Source organism: Macaca thibetana, chromosome X (genome assembly GCF_024542745.1).
Source record: "Macaca thibetana thibetana isolate TM-01 chromosome X, ASM2454274v1, whole genome shotgun sequence".
Taxonomy (NCBI): domain Eukaryota; kingdom Metazoa; phylum Chordata; class Mammalia; order Primates; family Cercopithecidae; genus Macaca; species Macaca thibetana.
In genome coordinates, this window is record NC_065598.1 from 41,221,166 (window position 1) to 41,245,833 (window position 24,668).

General features: G+C 40.5%; 1 protein-coding gene and 1 long non-coding RNA gene across 11 annotated transcripts in view; one reads left to right on the forward strand and one right to left on the reverse strand.

Moving 5' to 3' along the window:
- The window catches only part of LOC126946170 (uncharacterized), a 33,933-nt gene extending 26,772 nt beyond the window's left edge, over positions 1 to 7,161 (forward strand). Inside the window, exons 2-3 of the long non-coding RNA XR_007722601.1 lie at positions 4,117 to 4,278; positions 7,080 to 7,161. This is a non-coding gene — a long non-coding RNA (uncharacterized LOC126946170). The remainder of the gene's footprint in view (positions 1 to 4,116; positions 4,279 to 7,079) is intronic.
- CASK (calcium/calmodulin dependent serine protein kinase) overlaps positions 1 to 24,668 on the reverse strand; it is a 405,070-nt gene that overhangs the window by 130,982 nt on the left and 249,420 nt on the right. For 8 of the 10 annotated variants that reach the window (XM_050776182.1, XM_050776180.1, XM_050776178.1 and 5 more), the window contains exons 6-8: positions 20,355 to 20,457; positions 13,905 to 14,080; positions 8,958 to 9,080 (exon numbers count right to left, since the gene is read on the reverse strand). In XM_050776182.1, coding sequence (XP_050632139.1) covers positions 8,958 to 9,080; positions 13,905 to 14,080; positions 20,355 to 20,457 — 402 coding nt within the window. Of the gene's footprint in view, positions 1 to 8,957; positions 9,081 to 13,904; positions 14,081 to 20,354; positions 20,458 to 24,016; positions 24,170 to 24,668 lie in introns of all 10 variants that reach the window. The other 2 variants (XM_050776177.1, XM_050776176.1) reach the window with 1 other exon arrangement.

Here is a 24,668-nt window from a genome sequence, read left to right on the forward strand (position 1 = left end):
ATCTCCTGACCTCGTGATCTGCCAGTCTCAGCCTCCCAAAGTGCTGGGATTACAGGCTTGAGCCACCACGCCTGGCAAGAAGTAATATTCTTAAGGAGAATCAAGATCCACTGAAATCTCAAAAGTGTCCTGTAATACTATTCCATGTCATGGCCTTAAGATACATTATTAATCTACTTTTAAAATATTTTATTGTTTTGCATAATATGAGGAAGTAGCATGGTATAATAAAATGAACATTCATTCATTTATTAAATCACTAATATTCATTGAGCACCTACTGCATGCCAGATACATTCTAGGTGCTAGACAGAAGTGAACCAAGAGCCAAAAATCCCTACACTTACGCAGCTTATATTTTATGAGGTAGACAGACAATAAACATATAAGTAACATATGGGTATGTCTTAGGGTGACAGATGCTATAGAGGAAAATAAGGCAGGAGAAGGGGGATAGGGAATACTGGTGGCATTCCTTCCCCTACATTTTAAATAGGGTGGTCAGGGAAGGTCTTACTAAGAAGCTGATACCTAAGCTAAGACCTGAAGATGGTGAGGGAACAAGCCATGATATCTGAGGGAAGAGTATTCTAGGGAAGGGTCATGCAAAGGTGCTGAGGTGAAATGTGCCTGCAGTCTGAAGAACAGCAAGGAGGCCGATATGATGGGAATGGAGTAAGAAGGGAGAGTAGGAAGGGGTGAAATGAGTCAAGTGTCAGGAAGCCAAACTGTATAGAGAATTAAGAAAGAATACCTAGAGGGAGAGGCCTGGATTCAGGAGTCATTGTTGTACAGATAGCATTTAAAGCCATCAAAACTAGATGAGCTCTCCAAGGGCAGGGAGTGTAGATGGATGTGATATTGTGAAATATATATTTGGTCTACAACTCCGTTTCCTGGAATGCAATTCCTAAAATCCTTAGAATGGTGTAAGGGCTATCTTTTTGTATGCTAATAATTAACTGATGGCTGGCAGCCCCTAGGCAGTTGCAGGATGAGGGCTGGTCACAGGAAAGAACAAGGAGGGATGAGAGGGTTGGGACTTTTGGCCCCACCCCCAACCTCCAGGGAGGGGAGAGGGGCTGAAGGTTGAGTTGACCACCAATGGCCAATGGTAATGAAGCCTCTGTAGAAACCCAAAAGGACAGGGTTCAGGGAGTTTCCAGATAGCTGCACACATGGAGGTTCCTGGAGGGCAGTGCATCCACAGAGGGCATGGAAGCTTCCCACTTCACCCCTACACCTCCATCAATGCATCTCTTCATCTGTATCCTTTGTAATTTTCTTTATAACACAATGGTAAAAGTGTTTTCCTGACTTCTGTGAGCTGATCTAACAAATTAATGGAACTCAAAGAGCAGGTGTAGGGTCTCTGATTTGTAGCCAGTCAGTCTGACGTTCTGGAGGCCTGGACTTGTGACTGGTGTCTGAAAGGGCGGGAAGGGGAGGCCCTGGGGACCAAGCCCTCAACCTGTGGGATGTGATACTATAGTGTCAGAATTGAATTAGGGAATACCCAGCAGCAGGGCTGATTACTTGCTTCTTAATGGGGAGAAATTCCCACACATTTGGTGAAAGAAGTCTTGCATGTTGATTGTTGTTGCTGTGTGGTGCGAGAACAGAGGAAAACAGTTCTGAGTTTTTCCACCTTCAGTTAGTGTCAGTGAAGTAGGGTTTGCTAGAACGGTCCTGGCTCACAGAAATATGTGGTTTGGGAAGAGAAAGAATGAAAGGGTGGGAGATGAGGAACCTTTGACTCCTGGGTAGACTACGTGATCTTCCATGGTTTGGAGCTGCAACTGTGCTGCAATCAATTACTAAAGGTAAAAGTTACCAGTGGAATTTAGAGATGGATCCAACTCAGGGAGTTGGTTCACTGGATGCATAAGGATATGCAAACTAGAAAGAAAAAGGTGAAGTATTCAATCCCTTGGTGGTGGTTGTCTGTAATAGCTGAACGGAAATGAAACAAATGCTGGATGAGGCCTTGATGCTAGATCAAGCTCAGCTTTCAGTCTGTCTGAGCCCAGGCCACTAGCCTCCAAGCTGACCCCCAAAGGAAAAATTATACAGGGATGACAGTACCTCTACTACCTGTGGTTACCATGACGGTAGTTCATGTGAGAGAAGGGCAAAACCAAGAAACTATTGAAACCAGAGGGTACAGTGTGAAGAAATTGTCTCATTTCATAGATTGGTATAATCAGTTTACTGAAAATCCTTTATTAAAATGGATTGTGAGAGTAACTCATTTAGGGCACTTTCTTTGGTTTTAAATGTCGCAGAGTGGACAGGCATGTTTGGGTTGATGCAGGACCCACAGCTCACTATTGAACAATCACAATGGGTATAATGTGATCCATACACACAGGAAGTTATTCCTGAGGGAACAGTCAGCCTAGTGAATGGAATAAAAGCCACTGTAAGGTCTGTATACCCTGAGAAGGTAGAGACTGTCCAACTCTACCTATAAATGCCAAATGGAGTACCCCAGGTGAAGCAGCTCATTTGGTTCCTATGCAGGCCATGTGGGACTGGCTTTATGATGACTGGGATATTTACTCACTGAATACATCCATTGCTCTGGTTGTAGTAAATGCTATGGCTAAGGGAGCCTCTTTTGTATGGGCACCAATGAAAACATGACTGTAATTAACAAAAGACTGGGGAAAGGCAGAGGGAAGAGTCACAGGACTCATCCCAGGAAGGTGGAAAGTTTAAATGGTTATTAAGAAATAAGGTGAATGAAGAAACATTGATTGGGTGAAACTAAGAGAAAAAAGAAAGAGGAGAATCATGGGACTCATCTCAGCAGGGTGGAATCTTTAGACGGCTATTAAGAAATGGGAAGAATAGGGCTGGATGCAGTGGCTCACACCTGTAATCCCAGCACTTTGGGAGGCTGAGATGGGTGGATCACCTAAGGTCAGGAGTTTGAGACCATCCTGGCAAACACAGTGGAACCCCGTCTCTACTGAAAATACAAAAAATTAGCCGGGCATGGGCGTAGGCACCTGTAATCCCAGCTACTTGGGAAGCTGAGGCAGGAGAATTGCTTGAACCTGGGAGGTGGAGGTTGCAGTGAGCTGAGATTGCACCACTGTACTCCAGCCTGGGTGACAGGGCAAGACTCTTTTCTCAAAAAAATTAAAAAATAAAATAAATAAATAAAAAGAAATGGGATGAATAAAGTGAAAATTGATGGGGTTAAAACAAAGATCTCAATATAATACTATCAAAGGTTGGTAGGGAGCCTCTGCTGTTCTCCCAATGTTAAGGGGTTCCAAACAGGTTTGCTGTATTCACCCCAGTTTGGAGAAATTGAAAAAGTCAGAAGGCAGAGATTACAGTGAGAAAGCTGACCAACAATTACTTGGGGTAATGTTGAGGCAGGTTAATCAAGACAAAGATTGACAAAAGGAGCAAGGTCCCTCGGCTCAACCCGCTGTTGCAGACTCAATGCTTTTTTTTTAAAAAAAAAAAAAAGAAAAGGGTAAAAGTAAGGGTTGATAGGAGTATGAGATTTGGAATGTTTAAACGGGATATACATAAATAAGTTATGTCTCCTTTACCTAAACATTTTATGGAACTGGATAACTATGACTGGGTGGGGGACACTTCCCCTACTCAGTATTGTAAAACAGAAGAAGTGTAAATCTGCACTTCAAGCAAATATTAATTGGACATGCTAACTAGGCACCAGTAAGATTGCTTGAGCTCACACAGTGTAGAGTAGAGAAGCTGAAGTGCTAGTAGGGACAAATTCTCCATCTGCTTGCCCTTTGCAGGGTGTTTACTGGGGCTTATGGCCAAAGTCTGTGAGCATCTCCCAGTGACAACTACTGGGAGTTTGCACTAGAGAATTTCCACTTGGGGGCATTTACTACCTTGCTATGGGACATTAATTGAAGCTAACCCCTATGACTGAAGGACATAAAATGATCTTGACACTTGAAATACCCATGCTTTCTCACATGATGTCAGAGAAACATTCAAATGGGGATGGCAGTGCCCAGAATAGTTCCATAATAAAATGGAAATGGTTTATACAGGAGCATCCTCCCTGGGAAGTGCAAGGAGGAAATACTCTCAAGCAGGGAGCCTCTTTTTCCCTAGGACTGACTCCGGAACTGTGTGAGGAACTGCGGGATTCTACTGACCCTTGGACGGGGCCCCGTGAACAGCTTTCAACTGACAACAAAGAGCTGCCTGGTGTGTGGATGACAGTTCCAAGGTGAACAATCCTGTTTGGAAGGATGCCACTCTTGATCAAAGAAGGTAAGATCAAATTAGCTTGGCGGCTGAATTGCATTCTGAAGAAATGAACAATAGCAAAAGCTCCCATGTTTGGTTTTTTACTGACTCATGGACAGTCACCAGTGGCCTGGTCACAAAGTCAAGCAGAAGGGCAGTGGAAACCTGGTCTATTTATTAAAGGGATGCCCATATGCAGAATGGCTATATGGAAATTTGAGGGGTGCAATAATTAGAATATGTTGATGCCCATCAGAAGAGCCTCTTTCTGGGTTCGGATTGACATTGATTGACATTGACAAGCAGAGAACCCTGCGTGCTCCCTTGAAGTGGCCACCTGGGTCCATGAAATGAGTGGATAAATGGGTACTGCAACAGTGCAGAGATGGCCTGCATCTAGACAGGTTTCTTTTGCACCATCTCAGGCACAAAATGCCAGTAAGAACTGTTCTGTCTGCCAGCAAAAGAGACAGACACTGCCCATGGCTGTGGGGCAGATTTCCTGATGGGAAAGCCCGGAACAAGCTGGCAAGTGAGGCTGATGCTGGTAGCCCTGGGAGGCCACAAATCGGTTTTGACAGGAGTGGACACTGATTCTGGACTGGGCTTTGCTTGCCTGGTGGACGATGTGAATTATGAGAATGCCATAAAAAAGCCAGGACAGAAGATATTGCACAGATTTGGAGAGCTGAACACCATTTCTTCAGGCCAAAGAACACATAGTACAGCCCATAATGTTCCAGCAGTGGGCAGAGATATTCTTCTCAGAGTAATAGTTTGATAGAGACTAAAATGGGCAGTGAAAACATTGGTTGTCTAAAACAGGGGGAGATGAAAGCAAGAAGGGCTGGCTTACTTGCCTTTACCAGTGTGTACTCACACTCAACATGAGTGGGGCTAAAGGAGTGTCCCCACTAGATATTCTTTTGTTTTTCTGATTGATCTGGGGAAGAGAGGGTGGTGGAGGATGCTGGTATGACTATGCAATTCTTGACAAGAGGGGAGTATGCTGATATAATGACTATACTTCTTTTCTTTCCTTCTTTTCCATATTACCTAAACTCCCCCCGCCCCTCCCTATGCAGTGGTTCTAGGACCAGAGCCATAACTACCAGTGTTAGAACCAGGGATGATTCCTAAACAAGAAATTGTAACTATGTTTTAATTGTAAAATCCTAAACAAGAAATTGTAACTATCCTTTTAAACCTCGTGTCAGAATTCCTAAGGACCTGATGGGGGTAAGTTGTGCAAAATGGGTTAATCGTGAATGCAGCTATATTGCCTGGTGGTAAAAACGGTCCACTAAATTGGCACCTATGTAACCTTAGTCTCCCTGCATGGGAATGGACTAAGGAGGAGGTAATTACTAGACTAATATTGCTGCCTGCCATCTAGACCAGCACCGTGTTGATTCTAATGTTTCTTCCAAAGGTTATTAATAAAGTGAAGAAAAAAAATTAACAGCTGAGAGTAAAAGAATAAATAAATAGGTTATGAATTCAGAGAAATCCATTATTACATTACATTAACACCTTGAAAGAGACTCAAAGCAAGAAAGGTTACTGTCTCTTAGCTCAATTATATCAGGTTTCTGAAAGGGTGAAACCAAGACCATTCCTGCTTTTAGAACCTGACAAGATCAATGGAAAGCCTGCAAACCTGAGTGGCCTCATGCTGGGAGACCTATTCATCATTATGATGATGGACTGAACTAATTATTAATGCTTGACTGAGATTCTAGTAATGTGGCAGTGTCTTTTGAGTTACATATTCTTTTATATTTCTTTTGTTTGTTTGAGACAGAGTTTCGCTCTTGTAGCCCAGGCTGGAGTGCAATGGCATGATCTTGGTTCACTGCAACTTCTGCCTCCTGGGTTCGAGTGATTCTCCTGCCTCAGCCTCCCAAGTAGCTGGGATTACAGGCACCCGCCACCACATCCAGCTAATTTATATATTTTTAGTAGAGATGGGGTTTCACCATGTTGGCCTATGTTCTTTTAATGTAAGGAATCCAGGTTTGAAGACCAGAGGTATACTGTGAAATATATATTTGGTCCTCTAGCTCATTTCCTGGCATACAACTCCTAAAATCCTTAGAAACTCCAAAGATGTTTGATGGCTGGCAGCCTCTAGGTAGCTTCAGGATGGGGTCACAAAGACCCAGGCAGGATTAGAGGGTTGGGACTTTCAGCCCTATCCCTCAATCTCTGGGGAGGGGAGAGGTACCAAAGGTTAAGTTATCACCAATGGCCGATGGTTTAATCAATCATGCCTATAGTAATAAAGCCTCCACAAAACCCCAAAAGGACAGGATTTGGGGAGCTTTTGAATAGCTGTACACATGGAGGTTCCTGGAAGGTGTTGTGTCTGAGGCAGGGTATGGAAGCTCTGCTCCCCTCCTCTCCTATAACTTGTCCTATGCATCTCTGTATTTATATTCTTTGTAATATCCCTTGTAACAAAATGGTAAACATGAGTAAATGTTTCCCTGAGTTCTGTGAGCTGCAGTAGCAAATTAACCACCCCAAAGAGGAAGAGGCTGTGGTGTCCCCAATTTGTAGTTGGTTGGCAGAAGTTTCAGCGGCCTGGACTTATGACTGGTGTCTGAAGAGGTGAGGGTTGTGGGACTAAGCCCTCAATCTGTGGGATCTGATGCTATCTCCAGGTAGATAGTGTTTGAATTTAGTTGTGAGGACACCCAGCTGCAGTCTGCTGCAGAGTTGATTGCTTGCTTGTTGGTGGGGAGAAATCTCCACACCTTGGGTCACAGAAGTCTTCTGTATTGATTGTTGCTGTGTGGTGTGAGTAGTTTGAGTTTTTTCAGTTTCAATAGAGAAAAAGAGGAGGAGCAAGGATGGAGGCCTATGGCATTCCAGTGTGAAGAGGTGGGAGAGGGGAGATGAGGAAGAATCAGCAGGATCTGCGAAGGAGCAGCCAGAGAGGTAGAAGGACAACCAAGAGAGCAGGTGTCCCAGAAGCCCAGAGAAGACAGTGTTTCAGAAGGATGGATGCCAAATGTTGCTGACAGGCCAAGAACAAGCCCTGGGATTTGAACACTGGACTTAGCAATATGAAGGTCAGTAGTGACTTGACAAGAGCTGTTTTAGTGCAATAAGTAAGACTGTGATATTAACTAGACTGGGTTCATGAGAAAGGAATGGGAAATTGGACAATGTGAGTAGTCTATAAAACTCTTTTCAGGAATTGCTGTCAAGGGAGGCAAAGAATAGGGGCAAAAGCTGGAGGGGGTTGTAGGGTCAGGAGAAGGTATATGTCTATATAAGTGTGTGTATAATACAAATAAACTATAGCATGTTAAATCCAACAGAGAGAACTCTGATGATGCAGGAAGGGAGGAAGTTGTTGGGTCAATGTGGTCAAATAAGAAGGGATAGGATCTAGTAGACAGATGAAAGGGTAGTGGCAGGCTGAATTAGAATCCTGGTTCCACCACTGACTTATGTGACTTGGTGCAAATTCTCTCTCTTTTTTTTTTTTTTCTTTTTTTGGAGACGGAGTCTCGCTCTGTCACCCAGGCTGAAGTATAGTGGCATGATCTTGGCTCACTGCAACCTCCACCTCCCAGGTTCAAGTGATTCTCCTGCTTCAGCTTCCCGAGTAGCTGGGGCTACAGGTGTCCGCCACCACGCTCAGCTAATTTTTATATTTTTAGTAGAGATGGGGTTTTACCATATTGGCCAGGCTAGTCTCAAACTCCTGACCTTGTTATCTGCCCGCCTCGGCCTCCCAGAGTGCTGGGATTACAGGCATAAGCCACCGTGCCCGGCCAACTTGGCGCAAATTCTTAACCTCTCCAAGCATTAGTTTTCCAACCTCTAAAGTGAAAACTGCCTGGAATTATTGGGCCATATAATGTCTTAATCAAAAAGTACTGTTTCATTGCTGTCCCAAGTTATAATTTTCCTTAAAACTCACTGGCAAGATGGGACATAAAATGAACTTTTAAAATCTGCCTTTTGGCTGGGCACAGTGGTTCATGCTTGTAATCCCAGCACTTCGGGAGGCTGAGGCGGGCAGATTGCTTGAGTCCAGGAGTTTCAGACAAGCCTGGGCAACATGGTGAAACCCCATCTCTACAAAAAATACAAAAATTAGCCAGGTGTGGTGCTGCATGCCTGTGGTCCCAGCTACTGGGGAGGTTAAAGTGGGAAGATCGCTTGAGCCCAAGAGCAGAGGTTGCAGTGAGTAGAGATGGTGCCACTGTACTCCAGCCTGGGCGATGTTGTCAGCCCTTGTCTAAAAAAGAAAAAAAAAAAACACCTGCTGTTTTCCTAAGACAGGAAATTCATATCTAGTATCTACTGAAAAACAGTTAATGCTATAAAGCACACAGTCACACCCAAAATAAAGATAATTGGTTTATTATAACATGGTATTATTTCAGTTGTTGATGTTGCATATCTTTGGAACACATGTTGGCAGAGAACAAAGAGGCCTTCCCCTGATGTATTCTGTCTTAATCCTGTTTTTTACCTCTGATAGCTGCATGACACTCAAATGGTATGTCTTCTATTCAGATGTTCACAGATGATGTGTAGGAACAGCAAACAAGATGAAAAAACTAATGAAAACTGCTCAGAAAAAAGAAAAGGTAAAAAGGACCATCTTATAAAGCAATGCATTCCTGTCACTGGAAGTGTTCAGACAAAGTGTAGAAGGTGACCTGTGAATGCTCATGTACCTTAAGCCATGGGTGATTCAGTGCTTCATAAACAGTGATCCTTTCAGCTGGATCCAGCATCAGCATGCGACGTACTAGGTCTTTGGCACTTTCAGAGATATGGCTCCACTGCCTTGGATTCATCTGAGAAGGAGGAAAGGAAAACTACATAGTTACCTTAAGTGAGACATTAACATTCACTATTATTTAATATTCCTATACTGTTTCAATGTGAATAAAATTCTGAGTGCAAAGAACAGAAATTTGATTCTAAAGCCTTGCATTCTAAGGAAGAAAAGGACAAATGCAATTCTTCTGTTGTTCTTTACTATATAAGAATTTGTGCTATTAAATACTCCATACACAAATTCTTGTTATGTAAGTCATAATATTTCAATAATCGAAGACTAGAATGTTCATTATTCCAGTTTCTATCTTTAGATCCTTAGCTAGGGAGACTAGAATACACTGATCCAGAAAGAACTAAAATAAAACTTAAAATTTTTAAAGAAATATTTTTAATATATGTTTTTAAAAATTGAGGTTAGCAATAATTGTGAACCATGCAAAGTTATTAATAGGATATTTTGGTCACTGCATATCAATTTCAGTGTTTAGGAAAAAGTATTCTACTACCATAGGTCCCACAGAATAACTGATTTGCTTGAATATTGTCCTCAGTGAAGTTACTTTTGTCTCTTTTAGAGATGAGACCACTAAGCCACATGGTATATGGACTAAAATCACACAAAAATAATTATGAATTGTTGAAAAGACACAGGGCTTATGCGAAAGGCTGTGGATCTGTGAGCCGAGTGCTAGAAGGCTCCAGGGAAAAGGGATATGTCTGAGACCCAGAATCATAAAAAAAAACTCAGAGTGGTTAGGCCACGGGGTTGAGAAGGCAAGTGGGGAAAGGAGGCAGAGACAGAGTAGGGTCTCATTCCTTGTTCAACATCAACAGGTTTACTGATGGGGTGAGCTTATGTGAGCTACCCAGTGCCAGGACCTTCAAGCAAAGCCATGGCTTCAACAGGCAGAGACCTACATCACCTTCTAAGGAAGAAAGATGAAGAATAAACTCCACAACATTTTTAAGCCAAGTGAAACTGCAGCACTTGCACTGCAGTATAAATGAATCATTGCAATTTGAGCAAGGGCTAGCATTAGCTCTGACTAATGTGAGACTTTGTACTTGAAGACAGGGAGTGAAAAGTGTCTTTATGTTGGGGAAAGTCCTTAAGATTGAAGTATGCTTCATTTTCCCCCCCAACAGGCAGAATTTCAAATAGTAGCCACTTCTGCTTGTCAAATCCCATTAAGACTAATGTCATAAGTATGCTGTTTAATTATCATTATCTGGCCGGGCACAGTGGCTCATGCCTGTAATCCCACACTTGGGGAGGGATGAAATCCCACACTTTTCATCCTAGTGAAATTGTGGTCAACTGACCAGTTCGAAATGAGGGAAGTGATTAGACAGGGCTTGGGTAGACTTATTTCCTCTCCCTATCCTGGAGCGAATGTGTTCTTTAAAGTCTGAATAATTTTTCCTTGACAAAGGGGTTGAGAAATCATCTGAAAGGGGTGGTAAGATTTCTGAAATGAGGAGAGGTTTAGAAGGATACTCCCTTGTCCTTTTTACAAGAGAGTCCAATATAGGATTTTCTATTCCTTCAGCTGAGATGAGTAGCTAAAATAAATTTGGGAGGTTGAGTCTATAAGGCGGAACAAAATAAGCTATAAAACAATCTTACTTATTTGAATACCTAACCCATAGCAGCTTAGAATCTTGCTGTTTATATACTAACTGGTTACCTGTAATAATGATATGACATTACACCTCTTATATATAGTTTGGGAAATATATTTTTGCCCTTTATAAAGAAGTTAATTGAGGTTAAGTGTTAGCATATATTCCAGTTAAACAGTATTTTCTAATAGCTACTTTAAAAGATCAAATAACCTAGCAAATGATAATTTAAAAGTCAAATTAAAATCACTTAAGACCAGTAGCAGTTTATAAACTATGACAATTTAAATGTACCATATTTAACGGTCTCACATTTGCAAGTGCTGGAGGTAAAAAAAGAAAAAAAAAGTACTACATTTAAAAGGTGTCTTCAAACTTTTCTTGAAAATATCCATAGAGATCAAGAATTTTGTTAATAGTTCTTTTGCTCAGAACCATTAGGGTGATGAAATGAGGCCGGGCGCGGTGGCTCACAGCTGTAATTCCAGCACTTTAGGAGGCCGAGGCAGTCAGATCACTTGATCCAGGAGTTTGAGACCAGCTTGGCCAACATGGTGAAACCCCCATCTCTACTAAAAATACAAAAATTAGCTGGGCGTCGTGGCACACACACCTGTAATCCCAGCTACTCGGGAGGCTGAGGCATGAGAATCACTTGAACTTGGGAGGGGGAGGTTGCAGTGAGCCAACATCTTGCCACTGCACTCCAGCCTGGGCGACAGAGCAAGACTCTGTCTCAAAAAAGAACCACCAGGGTGATGAAATAATTTTTTTGAAATCTAATTTTTTTTTTTTGGGGGGGAAGATGGGGTCTCGCTCTGCTGCCCAGGCTGAAGTGCAGTGGTATGATCATGGCTCATTGCAGCCTTGACCTCCCAGGCTTAGGTAATCCTGCCCCCCCAGCCTTTCAAGTAGCTGAGATTACAAGTGTGTGCCACCACACTTGGCTAATTTTTGTACTTTTCGTAGAGACCAGGTCTCCCTATGTTGCCCAGGCCAGTCTTGAGCTCCTGAGCTCAAGTGAGTCCAGCTGAGATCTGCTTTAAAATAACATAATAATATGTAGAATACAGATAAAACAAGATTGCCTGTGTTATTGAAGCTGGGAGCTCATTATACTATTCTCTCTGCTATTTTTGTTTGAAATTTTTGATAATAAAAGATAGAAAAATAAATGCTGACAGAATCATATCACAGTATACTAAAAGAAAAAGGCCGAGATTCATCATAGATGGTAGAGATGGATCTATACTTCAAACTAAGGTGGTGAAAACCTAGGCTTTTTGTAAGGAAAGTCCTGAAGATAAATGAGAGGTGAGGTTAGCCAAGTAAAATACTAAATAAATGATTAACCTCAAAGCTTCAAACCCCAGGTACAAAAAAAATTATGATGTAGCTGCCACCATCCATCTGACTTACTATAATACTGGGAAGAGGGAATTTTTAAATGACTTAATTTTTGCACATGTGTGAATAGTCTAAGTCTTTTTACCAAGAAACAAAAATAACTATTCAATGTTTTAAAAATAGACGAAATAAAATACCAGAGTCTGTTGGAATGAAGCACATTGCCTTGGAAACTAGGAAGTTAACAACTGAACAAACACAAAGGAAGAATTCTATTATTAGCAAATGCCTATAACTCAAAAACACAGGTGGGGGATTATTACATGGTACCTACCTCACAAGTTGCTGTGAGGGTTAAATGAATTAAACTGTTCTTAGCACTTTACTTATGTAAAGTATGCTATGCTATGTGCTATGCCTGAGTTAGCTATCATTATTGGTAGTATTATTATTATGCTGATGTATCACTAATCATGTTTCTTTTAAAATGTTAGTATTCGTGATTTCACTTGGCTAAATTCAACCAGAATCTGGCTGTGCATTCCTGAGAGCAACTTACAACTTCCCTGGATTGAAGAGGGATGACTACTTACAGGCAGTTTCCTGAGACATTTAGTTACCCGATAAGTAATGATTTTATTCCCCAGTGGCCAACTGACTCTAGGAGGAGCAGAAAATGCTATACTTAAAACATCTTTCTCTGTTAACAGAGTTTTGGTATATATCTTAAACTAACTAAAACAAAAGACAAACTTACATGCACTCATAAACTGATGGTGAGCGAGGTAAATAAACCAACAAAAGTATACACCATTCTCATCTCCATAAACTTCAGTTATGGCTTAAAAGGATAGGACTGTAACTCTGGAACTACTTTACTTTTCTTCTTTTTAAATTTTATGTTTCCAAGTCCTATATAAAATTCTAACATTACTGAGGAATTGAAGAGAAAACTTTAGGGGCCTCACAGTTCCAGAGTCCAGTGTTACATACACATGTTTTTGGTTTTATGTTGTCAGTCATGGCTGAAAATGAAACAGTGATGAGGTTGAATAGAAAGTATGAGTTTCAGTAATAATGAGAGGAAAAAGAATTTCCCTAACTTAAACAGCCTTAACCTGATATCCAGACACACACTCCCCCATGCTTCCCATGCCCAGCCTCCTAGTCACTGTCAGCTGTACCCTGTGGGACAGGGCAAAGGAGTCTAAAAGCTGGGGTGGTGAAATCAACCTTAAGCCTACTTATTTCCAAGAAGTCCTTAGGTGTTTGTGATATAGCTATTCATAATGTCAGTAATGAATTTTCAATTTTTTACTAAAGTAATGATTTACTAATCACAAGTCTGTGATAGTACATGAGGCTGCTAACACCTAGTAACTAAAGAAGAATAGGAATGTTTAAGCCACACTGAAATACCTCTATATTGTATCATGAAATGCAGTTGTCATCCTGGCATTTCAGTTTATCCTGGAATGTAAATGGCAAATGTTTTCAGCTGTGCTGGCCTAAATTTAAAATTAAGATAAAGAAGGACTAAAATTACACCTGGATGAAATTCTATTTTAACTTTACAAATTAAGCAGAAAGCTTTAAAAATGTAGCCTCTTTCTCAAATTAGACAAAGAAGGGTCATAAATGTTTTCTTCACCAGGGTGACGGCTCAGCTGACAGTGACCCAGAAATTTACCTGAGGCCTATGTTGTCTACCAAGGCCACTGGATCAATGATGTAAGCAAAGACCTTTTCTCTGATGGGGTAACTACCTGGCAGTCAACCAGTGGGCAAAGACAGACAGTAACGTCAAAGCAACATTTTTCGGGATAAATTAATCTCAGTGGAAAAAGAAAATGTTTATGATGCATTACCTTATATTTTCCTTTAATAATGCCTTCAAACAATCTTTCCTTGGTTCCGTAAAAAGGCAAACAACCACTGAGCAGGATAAAAAGGATCACACCGCACCCCCAGACGTCTACAGGCTTTCCGTAAGGCTCTCTTTTGACCACTTCTGGTGCCATAAAATGAGGTGTTCCAACACGTCCTACATTTAAAACAACATTAAGGAAAAATGTTTACGTAAAATAAGATTTTCATATGAAAACTAAAAATAATAGAACAATAACAATCCAAATAAAAAGTTTACCAATACATATACTCTCACTACTTCTCCCCCTCCGCATAAAATCAAGTTCACACAGGTGAAAAAAATTACTTATCTAATCGTTTCCTGAAAATATTGAGCCCAGAATAGGTATTCTGTCTTATAACATTGGCACTCCCTATTGAATTCTGCATGCTACATAGTAAGTATTTATGTGGTTCTTACCTCATGAAGAAGTTTAAATTTTCTAATTCTCACATGGTTGAAAGTCATTAAATATATAGAGCAGAGGCAGGTGAAAGAGTCAACAGGCAGAGCCTGTAGCTGTCCAGGAAAGAGCTGGGAGGCCTGCCCTGGGCAGAGACAGAGGCAGGGGAAAGGAGTGGAGGAGGGAGAAAGGTATGAAAAAAAATCTGTGGAAAAAAGATGACTTGACTGCCAAATGGAAATTCCCCAATGAAACCTAATGCTGAGAACTGTTATTTGAAATATGAATTTGACTCTGAAATCCTGTTCAGTTGATTTTATGGGTTAATTATAGCAATTAACAATAGTAATATTTTGTTATAGTAGGAGTTTTTAGCTTCCTCCTAACATTAACATATGAAGAGAATGAAAGCAAATATTATATGGCATAAACAAAAGCAAAATTATGAAGCTCCTCCCATTCAATCCTCTTTGACTTTCATTTTTTTTAAACAGTTTTGTTTCTCTATCAAAAATTAGCTTTCTGTAAGGAATCTAATATCAGCTGTTTGCACATTCATAACTATCTTTAACTCAGTATCCCAAAAGAAGTCTTCTATTGTAGAATGAAAGGCTTGTACCCTGTTGGAAGATCACTGTGGGATGGGGCACTGCCCACTAGACTTGGCAGCTCTTCTAGATGTATGCAAGCCCAGTGACCGCCCTTCCTCCCTCTGTCTCTCTCTCTTTCATCATACTGAGTTCAGGATAATTTTTAGTTTGAAGATTGTGAAATACTTTATCTAGAACTCAGAACTGTGATTTTAAAAGACCTTAGAGATCTTCTGGTTCAGCTGGAGAGAATATATCAATTTCTGTTCATGATTATCAAACTCAGTTGGATGCAGAAAGATAAAAGAGCTCTTAGCTTGTGTATCAGGATGTACCTTTGCTGCAGATCATATGGTTTCCCTTCCTCTCCCCATAATAGAAAAGATTAAGTTCAGGGTTCCAGTAGTGAAAATATTTTCATTTAAAATGTACGATAGATCAGTGAAAACTATTGGCTGAAGGACCTGGCTAGAGAAATACTTTTATTTCTGTATTTGCTTCCTCAAGTAACATGAAGAAGCTAAGCCTTTTATACTTCATTAATAGCCTGGACAGGGAGGGGCCGCTGGAGAATTAGCCTTGTTCTGATGGACAAGAGCTAGCAGGAGTAGGGGAAACCAGTATCATTCAGGCTACTGGTACCAGAGTACCAGTCAGGTACCTGCTGACAGTTTGGATGATGCTTTGAAACTCAACTTGACTCCTATCACTTCCTGGGCCAAGCCACTCAAAATGGGGGCCTTACCCTGGGAATAATCAGAGCGACCATGGCCAGTCCCAGCCATCCTGAGAAGGTTCTTTCCCTTTAGCTAGACGAAGACTAGCCAATTCTGGAGAATTAATGTTCAATCTTCGGGAAGATGCCTGTCTTTTGGTTCAATAATTTGCTCATAGATGATGGGGGAAAACCACAGTAGAAAGAATGTAGAGGAATGCTCTTTTATTTCATGTAAATCAGTAGAAGGTAAAAAGGACTGGAGTTAATCTTTAATATATACCAACTTCCTAAAAATCCTTGTTTTTGCTGATACTTCTTCAGTGACCATTTCACTTTTAGGACTTAGACCACAAAATTTTAAGAAAAGGAAACAAATTAGCAAACTAAATTAAATGGCAGTTTGAGATATTTTGGACAAATATTTAAATGTTATATATTTTGACAATACAATAAAACCTTCCTACCTAGAATCTCAGAGGGAGAATTGTTCTGAATAGCTACTTTTGAAAATACATTGTGATTTGAATCTTTATGCACACAATCCTTTTCGCTTTAATAATTTTTTTGGAGATTCTATTTTCCCCAGGCTAGTCCCAAACTCCTGGGCTCAAGTGATCCTTCTGCCTTGGCCTCTCAAGTAGCTGGGATTACAGGTGTGAGTCACTGTGCACGCCTTAGTTAAATAATGTTGTATGGCTTTCTACAATTTCCTGACTTCTTTTACACAGAATACTGCTCATAATTTAACCTTTTCTTGATGACTCAGAGTTGTCATTGTAGATATTGATTAAAGAACTATGCTATAGAACAGAAAGCACCCTCAGGAACTTCAGAGGCATGCAACAGTTGATTTCTTTCATATTAAAAGGCTGTTGCGCTTTCCAAGTTTTGGTGTCTGCTCAGTATATATCATATATATTTTTGTTAGGCTTTTATTTCTTTTCTCTCACTATGCTTTAGTTCTGCGTTCTCCTAATTTGTTGCTTTTATAATCTCCTATTAAGTAAAACCTGACTAGCAACCAGATTCCTTCATTTAATAGCAATTTCCTAAGTGCTTGCTAGGTCCTAGATACCCTCAGCTACAGTCCCCCTTACTCTTACAAATCACAGTCTTTGATGTAAGTCCCTGCATCCAATGCTACATGGAGGTATGTAGCCCAGATAGTTATGGGAATATAGAAGAGAAGGAATAGGGCTTTCCAACTCAGGATGGTGAAGATAAGCCTGCTTTAAAGAGGAGACAATTGTTAGCTCAGCCTTCCAGAACAATAGGAGTTAACCAGATAGATAAAATGACAAAAGGCACTCCAACTAGAAGGAATAGCATGTGCAAGGTATGAAGGAACACGAATCTATACAGCTTTTTAAAACATGGGAGCAAGTCAGCCTTAGAGAGCGTCTTTAGGTGCTCAATTGTGAGGAGCATGAGTGGATTTTTAAGGGTAGGAATAATTTTGCTGCTATTATAGTTATTTTCTAGGTTTCTAGTTGTATCCTGGATAAGTAAGTTTCCTAAATAGCTGAGTTTCAGGTAGGGGGAGGGTAAATATGTTTAAATGATTTTTATTATATGCAACATATAAAGAAATGAATTCCTTTCTATTTGGAGGACTAGGGATTGGGATTTCAAACTGACAGGAAAATGGCTTTCTGCTTTAAAGTTGATAAATAATTAAATGATTGGCAGAATTTTTTTCTTTTTTTTTTTTTTTGAGATAGGGTCTTGCTCTGTTGCTCAGGCTGGAGGGCAGTGGCAGGATCTCAACTCACTGCAGCCTCTGCCTCCCGGGTTCAAGCGATCCTCCCGCATAGCTGGGGCAAAGACTCTTGCCACCATGCCTGGCTAATTTTTGCATCTTTTTGGAGAGATGGGGTTTCACCATGTTGCCCAGGCTGGTCTTGAACTCCTGGGATCAATTTGTCCGCCACAGCCTCCCAAAGTGCTGGAATTAGAGGCGTGAGGCACTGTGCCCAACCTTAATTAGCAAAATTTCAAAAGTACCTTAAACAGCAGAAAAGCTTTTTCTAAGAGAAATAATTTATCTTTTATTCATATTCTATTTTTTAAAACGTAACATTCGGCTGGGCGTGATGGCTCAAGCCTGTAATCCCAGCACTTTGGGAGGCCGAGATGGGCGGATCACGAAGTCAGGAGATCAAGACCATCCTGGCTAACACGGTGAAACCCCGTCTCTACTAAAAAATACAAAAAAAAACTAGCCGGGCGAGGTGGCGGGCGCCTGTAGTCCCAGCTACTCGGGAGGCTGAGGCAGGAGAATGGCGTGAACCCGGGAGGCGGAGCTTGCAGTGAGCCAAGATCGCACCACTGTACCTCCAGCCTGGGCGGCAGAGCGAGACTCTGTCTCAAAAACAAACAAACAAACAAACAAAAAAAAATGTAACATTCAAAGTTATTTCAAGAATACAAAACAGGTGTGCTAAGAAATGACAATATTTTGACCATCAGGAAGTATTTTAATTCTAGAAGCATGGAGAAAAATCAATTTTGAATACTGACACACCACGGGGTGGTGGGGGTGGGGGTTCAAAATTAGCTTTAAAAATAAACAATTTAGGTGAAAGGTTCATGGACTTTAGAAAAAGATTAATATGGAGAAAATGTCCAGGTAAACGTAATGCATCTATTTTTCCCCTTCAATCAAGATGTACAATAAAATACGAAGCCCATGACATTCTGAATACTAACAGGATGTAGATCCAGAGCAACAGAAACAAAGTAATTATATATGGCCACTATATAACATATAAAATAAATTCATTTCATTTCATCCCATTAACCTTGGGAATATAATCATCAGAAATTGTTATAATTACATAGTCTTAACATAGAAATGATCTGTATAAGTACCAGAATTGAGAGAGTTAGCTTAACAGCAACAATTGTTTAAAAAATAATTTAGGATTTTCACTTGATTACAAGATCAATATGGACCATCAGTGCTATGTAGTTGTCCAAAAAGCTAATGCAATTTGGGAAACCTGAGAGAAATTTAAGGCCTAGAACACAAAAAAGTGATAGCCCAATGCTCCTGTCCACTGGATCAGCTGTACTGTACCACCTGTAGTTAGCGTGTTCAGTTCAAGCCCTGTACTTTGCCGATACTGAAGAGATTTTGAACCAGTTTATATGAAGAATAGCCAAATCACCATAGGGAAGTTAACTTGGATAAGACCTAGGTGGACATGGTAGTTGTCTACAAACAGATGAACGGTTATCATATGGAAGGATGAAAATTGTTCAGAGTGGTTTCAAAAGTCAGGATTAGGATGACTGGGTAGAAGTTACAGAAAGATGCAAAGATGAGCTTTTTAATACCTAAGGAGTTGTCCAAAAATTAAATGAACTGTCCTGGGATGTAGTGACTACTTTGCTCTCTGAGTTTAATACTAGAACTCAATCTTTTCTTGGGAATATTATGGAAGAATCCAATCATTAGATATAAGACTGGAGAAGTTAAGGCCCTTTGGAGTGCTGAGATTCTATGATTAAACTGTGCCTTACCCTTTGGTCAGTCTTCCAATCACTAACAGAAAGTTTTAAATTAGGGGAAAAAATTAGCATTCTTTGAAACTATACTCAGCTTGCAGTTTTGCACATTATTGGAAATGATTAACTGGAAAAGAATGTGAAACTAAAAGAAAATTTGAATGTAATTTAATTTTAGAAGGCAATGTCGTGAAAAAATTATTTAAAGAATACAACTGTGGGCTGGGTGCAGTGGCTCACACCTGTAATCCCAGCACTTTGGGAGGTTGAGGCAGGAGGATTGCTTAAGCCCAGGAGTTTGAAACCAGCCTGGGCAATGTAGTGAGACCTTGCCTCTACTAAAACTAAAAAAAGTTTGCCAGGTATGGTGGCACACGCCTATGATCCTAGCTACTTGGGAGGTTGAGGTGGGAGGATCACTTGAGCCTGGAAGGTCAAGGGTGCAGTGCAGGGTGCCATGATCATGCCACTGTGCGCTCCAGCCTGGGTGACAGAGCAAGACCTTGTCTGGAAAAAAAAAAAAAAATTACAACTATGACCAATGGCTCATTTTTCTGAAGATGGTCTATGTTGTTACTGCTTGAAGTTCTAGCTATAATGAACTGAGTTATATGAAATGTGCTGTGTAAGATTATTTTTGATATTTACAATTTGTAACTTTTTTCTTTTTATTCTGGCATGGGAATTTAAAAATTATGTTTTGCTTTGGCTAATAATAAAATCAGTGTGCATTCACATCTGCTTATTCTTTGCTAATATACAGACTGATGGCTTGAGCAGGATTCTTTGATAAATGGAAAAAAGAAAACAGTATGAAATTAAAAATTAGCCATCAGCGTAAACCAGGAAGTGGCTAATCTACACATTTTAGATTTGACTTCATTTGGCCAGTTCAACTTTAAAAGGCACTATGCTTCAAACTTATTTTCTTTGAACACTGTTTTAAACTCTTACAGTCTTTTAAGTACTGGAGGTACAAAGAGAAAAGAGTCTATTCTTAAGGGACTAAAATTCTAGTTATGACTACAGTTATTAAATTCAAAACTATCTGATGATGCTTTTTGGGGGTTGGGGTGGGGTGGAATGAGGTATGAAACACTGAGGTTGAGCTAATATGTAGCTTGAAAATTTTATACCAGCCTGAAGTGACCAGGTTTTGAAGACAAATTTTTTGTAAAGCAGTCTTACCTCCAGCTACAAGTCCAGACTCCCCTAATTGAATAGCTACCCCAAAGCCTCCAAGTTTAACAGGTGCCGAGTTTTCTTTTGAGGCGAGGAGAACACAGTGGGGCTGAAAAGAAAAACAGACGAACAAACAAACAAAAAACAAACCCGAAGATAAGGATTAATTGAAGATGAACAATTCAGTTTACATAAAACTAGATAACATGATAATAGAGAAACACTTTAACAACTTTTGAATTATTTTGGATGCTTGAATTATTTGTCACATTCTCATGCCTGGCTGATTTCTCCAAATATATACCTGTTCCATCCAATGTTCTTTAGGAATTATTTGCTTGTAAGGTTACAGTACAGTGCTAGGAATTACTAAGGAAGCATGGATGTTCAAGAAACACAGATACTTTTTTTGCCTTACTATGCAATATTGTCTTCCTTTGAGTGACAGTCTAGATTTCTTTAAGAAAAAATATATTTTACACTTCTTTCAAAAATGTTTCTTGAAACCTCCGATTTTACCTACAGAGCCATTGTATCCTGGTTTTTATGGGATAGTCATGGCCCTTTCTTTCTCCAGCCTGCCCAGTCCTCTTTTCTTTGCTTTATTCATTCCACCCTTAAGTCAAGGAGTACTACATGGATGGGTCAGACTGAATGATTTTAATTAAGCCTTGTTCCCAGGGACTTCAATGCTCTTCCTGGGCATGTCTTCTCTGGACCTGCTTTTCCTTTCTGTGGGGGTGGGAGGTGAGAAAGAAGAAGGGGAAAGGAAACCACTTGCCTGATTCCTAGTCCAGAGCAAAGACATCCTCTCCCCAAGGGGTATCCTACTTGACCAGGGCTCCCTTATATGTTTTGTGACAACAATGAGGGTTTCTTTGTAGCATGTTGTCCTCTGCATCTATTTCTTACTGGGACCTAGTTGGGGCTGGTGTAAGGAAAGAATTTCATCATGGAGCACTCTGGTCTCTGCTCAAATACTGTGCTCCCCAATATGACTAAAACTACATCTGACCGGCTCTCAAAACAGGGGCTAGTAAAAAAGGCAAGTCTCTTTAGTCATGGAAGACAAAAGGTTTTTAAAAATTATCTCCTATACTTTTTCATTCATAAAAGGACACAGTTTTAGCCAACATAATAGGTATGAAAAAAAGTGTGCAATCATACTGAGCTGGTACACCTGCATTTGATGATGACACACAGGTGGGAGGAATCCTTACTCTGCCCAATGAAAGCATCAGAATTCTACTTTGGAAGTTATTCTTTCTGTCCAAAGAAGTTTAAAGACTTTTACAATAGTCTAGCACAAAAAGAGATGAGCCAGGAAATATAAGTGTGTATGTGAGAGCCAGAGAAAGAAGGAAGGCAAGTATACAAATGAATAGTGAGCAAACCACAGCATGACACAGAGTAGCAAGAAGAGTCTATGGGAGAGCAGGCAAACCTCTATAGAAATCAACTGATAGACTGCTGTTAGTTAGAACTTTCTGTTGGTTCAAAGAGAGAACAGTGACAACAGACTAAGATGGCAATACCCCTAGCATGATTCTAGTATGGGATACAGCAAGTGAGCAAGCCTAGAAAAGAATGAACATGATACAGAAGAAACAAATGCAAACTAGACTCCAACAGGGTCTTCTGGCCATGCCTGTGTAAGTGTTATCACCTTAGGAAGGAGTAGTAGAAGCTTAAATCAGAACTCCAAAGTATGTATACCCTTAACAGTGTGTTGATGATGTTTATGCTTAAGTTAATGTTACAAGGGAATCTATATAATTCTCCTCTGTGTAGATTCAGTCATTCTCAAATCCTTAAATAAGACAAGTTATAAAATTTGAACTTAATTAAGTTAAATTAATTTATGTTTAAAAAGAGATGGGGTCTTGATATGTTGCCTAGGCTGGTCTTGAACTCCTGGCCTCAAGTGATCCTCTCACCTTGGCCTCCCAAAGTGCCCAGATTACAGGCATGAGCCACTGTGCCTGGCCTAAAGAGTTGAATTTAAGAAAGAAAATAGAGCCATAGGCCGGGCGCGATGGCTCAAGCCTGTAATCCCAGCACTTTGGGAGGCCGAGACGGGAGGATCACGAGGTCAGGAGATCAAGACCATCCTGGCTAACATGGTGAAACCCCATGTCTACTAAAAAATACAAAAAAACAAAAAACAAAAAAAACTAGCCGGGCGAGGTGGTGGGCGCCTGTAGTCCCAGCTACTTGGAAGTCTGAGGCAGGAGAATGGCATAAACCCGGGAGGTGGAGCTTGCAGTGAACTGAGATCCGGCCACTGCACTCCAGCCTGGGCGACAGAGCGAGACTCCGTCTCAAAAAAAAACAAAGCAAAACAAAACAAAACGAAAAAGAAAATAGAGCCATAAATGCAAATTAATAGAATATAAAGCCAGGTAGTATTACTTGTTAGGAAGTAAAATTAAGCTGGTAAGGAGGTGTTATAGGCATGGGGACTAGGGAACTGCTAGTTTAGTTGGGGTCAGAGAAGGCACCTCTAATGGGTAATATCTGAACAGAGACCAGAATGAAGTGAAAAAGCAAGTCACATGGAAGCAAGTTCCAGGTGAGAAGAACAGCCAATACAAAGGCCCACAGGAATAAGGAGGGTTGTTTGGAGAAGAAAGAAGCCGGTGTGTCTGGAAAGGCATGAGAGCAAGGGGCAGAGTGGTGGGAAATGTGATCTGAGGGATGATCAAAGGTATAGGGCCTTGAAACTGTGGTGAGAACTCTGGGTTTTATGTTGAGCGAGATGGGAAATCACCATAAGGTTTTGAAAAGGGGAGTACTATCATCAGTTTTAGGTTTTAAAAGGATCACTCTGGCTGCTGTGTGAAGAGATTGTGAAGAAACAGGGAAAAAGGAGACCAATTAAGAGGCTACTGCAGTTGCCCAGGCAAGAGAAGATGGTGACTTGGACTAGACTAGAGTGACAGAAGCAGAGATGATGAGAAGTAGTCAAATTCAGTTTATGTTCTAAAGGTAAAGCTGACAGGAATTGCTATTGAATATGAGCGTGAGAGAAAGACACAAGTCAATTATAACAATTACGCTTCTGGTCTGAGCAACTGAGTGAAAATGAAGATGCCATTTACTGAACCGGGGAACACTGAGGGAGGGGTTTGTAAGGTGGATCAAGAATTTGGTTTCAGGCTGGGTGCGGTGGCTCACACCTGTAATCCTAGCACTTTGGGAAGCCAAGGCAGGAAGACTGCTTGAGCCCAGGAGTTTCAGACCAGCCTGGGCAACATGGCAAAATCCCATCTCTATTTTATAAAAAATGAAAAAAAAAAAAAAAAAAAAAGAATTTGGTTTCATACATATTGAGTGTGAGATTTTATAAGATGAGATTAAGGGGAGTCTGGGATTAGAGGTGTAAATTTGGGAATCGACAGTACATAGATGATATTTACAGCCAAGGTAATGAATGAAATTGCTTAGGAAGTCATAGAGAAGAGTCAGAGGATTGAGTCCTAGTGCACACCAATATTTGAAGGGTCAGAAGATGAAAAAATCTAGAAAAGAAAACAAGGTCTAGACAGTGAAGCAGGAGGAAAATCAGTTTGGTATCCTGAAATCAAGTGAAGAAACTTTTTCAAGTAGGAATGATTAGTAGTAATCAATGTTACTAAGGTCATTTAAAATGAGAACTGAGAACTGACCATTAGATTTGGCAATTTGGAAGTCACTGGTGACCTTGATAAGAGTGGTTTTGGTGGCATGATGGAGGCAAAAATCCCCATTGGACTAGGTTCAGGAGAGAATGGGAGGAGATAATGTAGCGACAGTAAACACAGATATCTTTCACAGTCTTCCTGTAAAAATAGAGAAATGGGATGTAGAAGAAAGTGTGAAGCTGAGGATGCTTCTTTTTAACATTTACAAATGGAGAAAATAGATTAATAAACTTCCATGTATCTATCACCCAGCTTTGGCAATTACTGACATTCTTTCAGCTCCTCCCCTGGCCCGCTGGGATGTATGGGCAGCTTGCCCATCTCCAGGCAAAAATAAAACAGAAATAAACAAATGAAAAACCCCAAAACAAAGACATTCTTTCATTTTTGCTTCACCTATCCCCAACTGTTTACTTTTTGTCCCCAGAAGTATTTTAACATAAATGTAATTTAACCTGTTAATAGTTCAGTACGTCTAACACAGGACTTAAAAATAACCATAATATTGGGCCGGGTGCAGTGGCTCACACCTGTAATCCCAGTACTTTGGGAGGCCGAGGCAGGCGGATCACAAGGTCAGGAGATTGAGACCATCCTGGCTAACACAGTGAAACCCACAGTGAAACCCCGTCTCTAC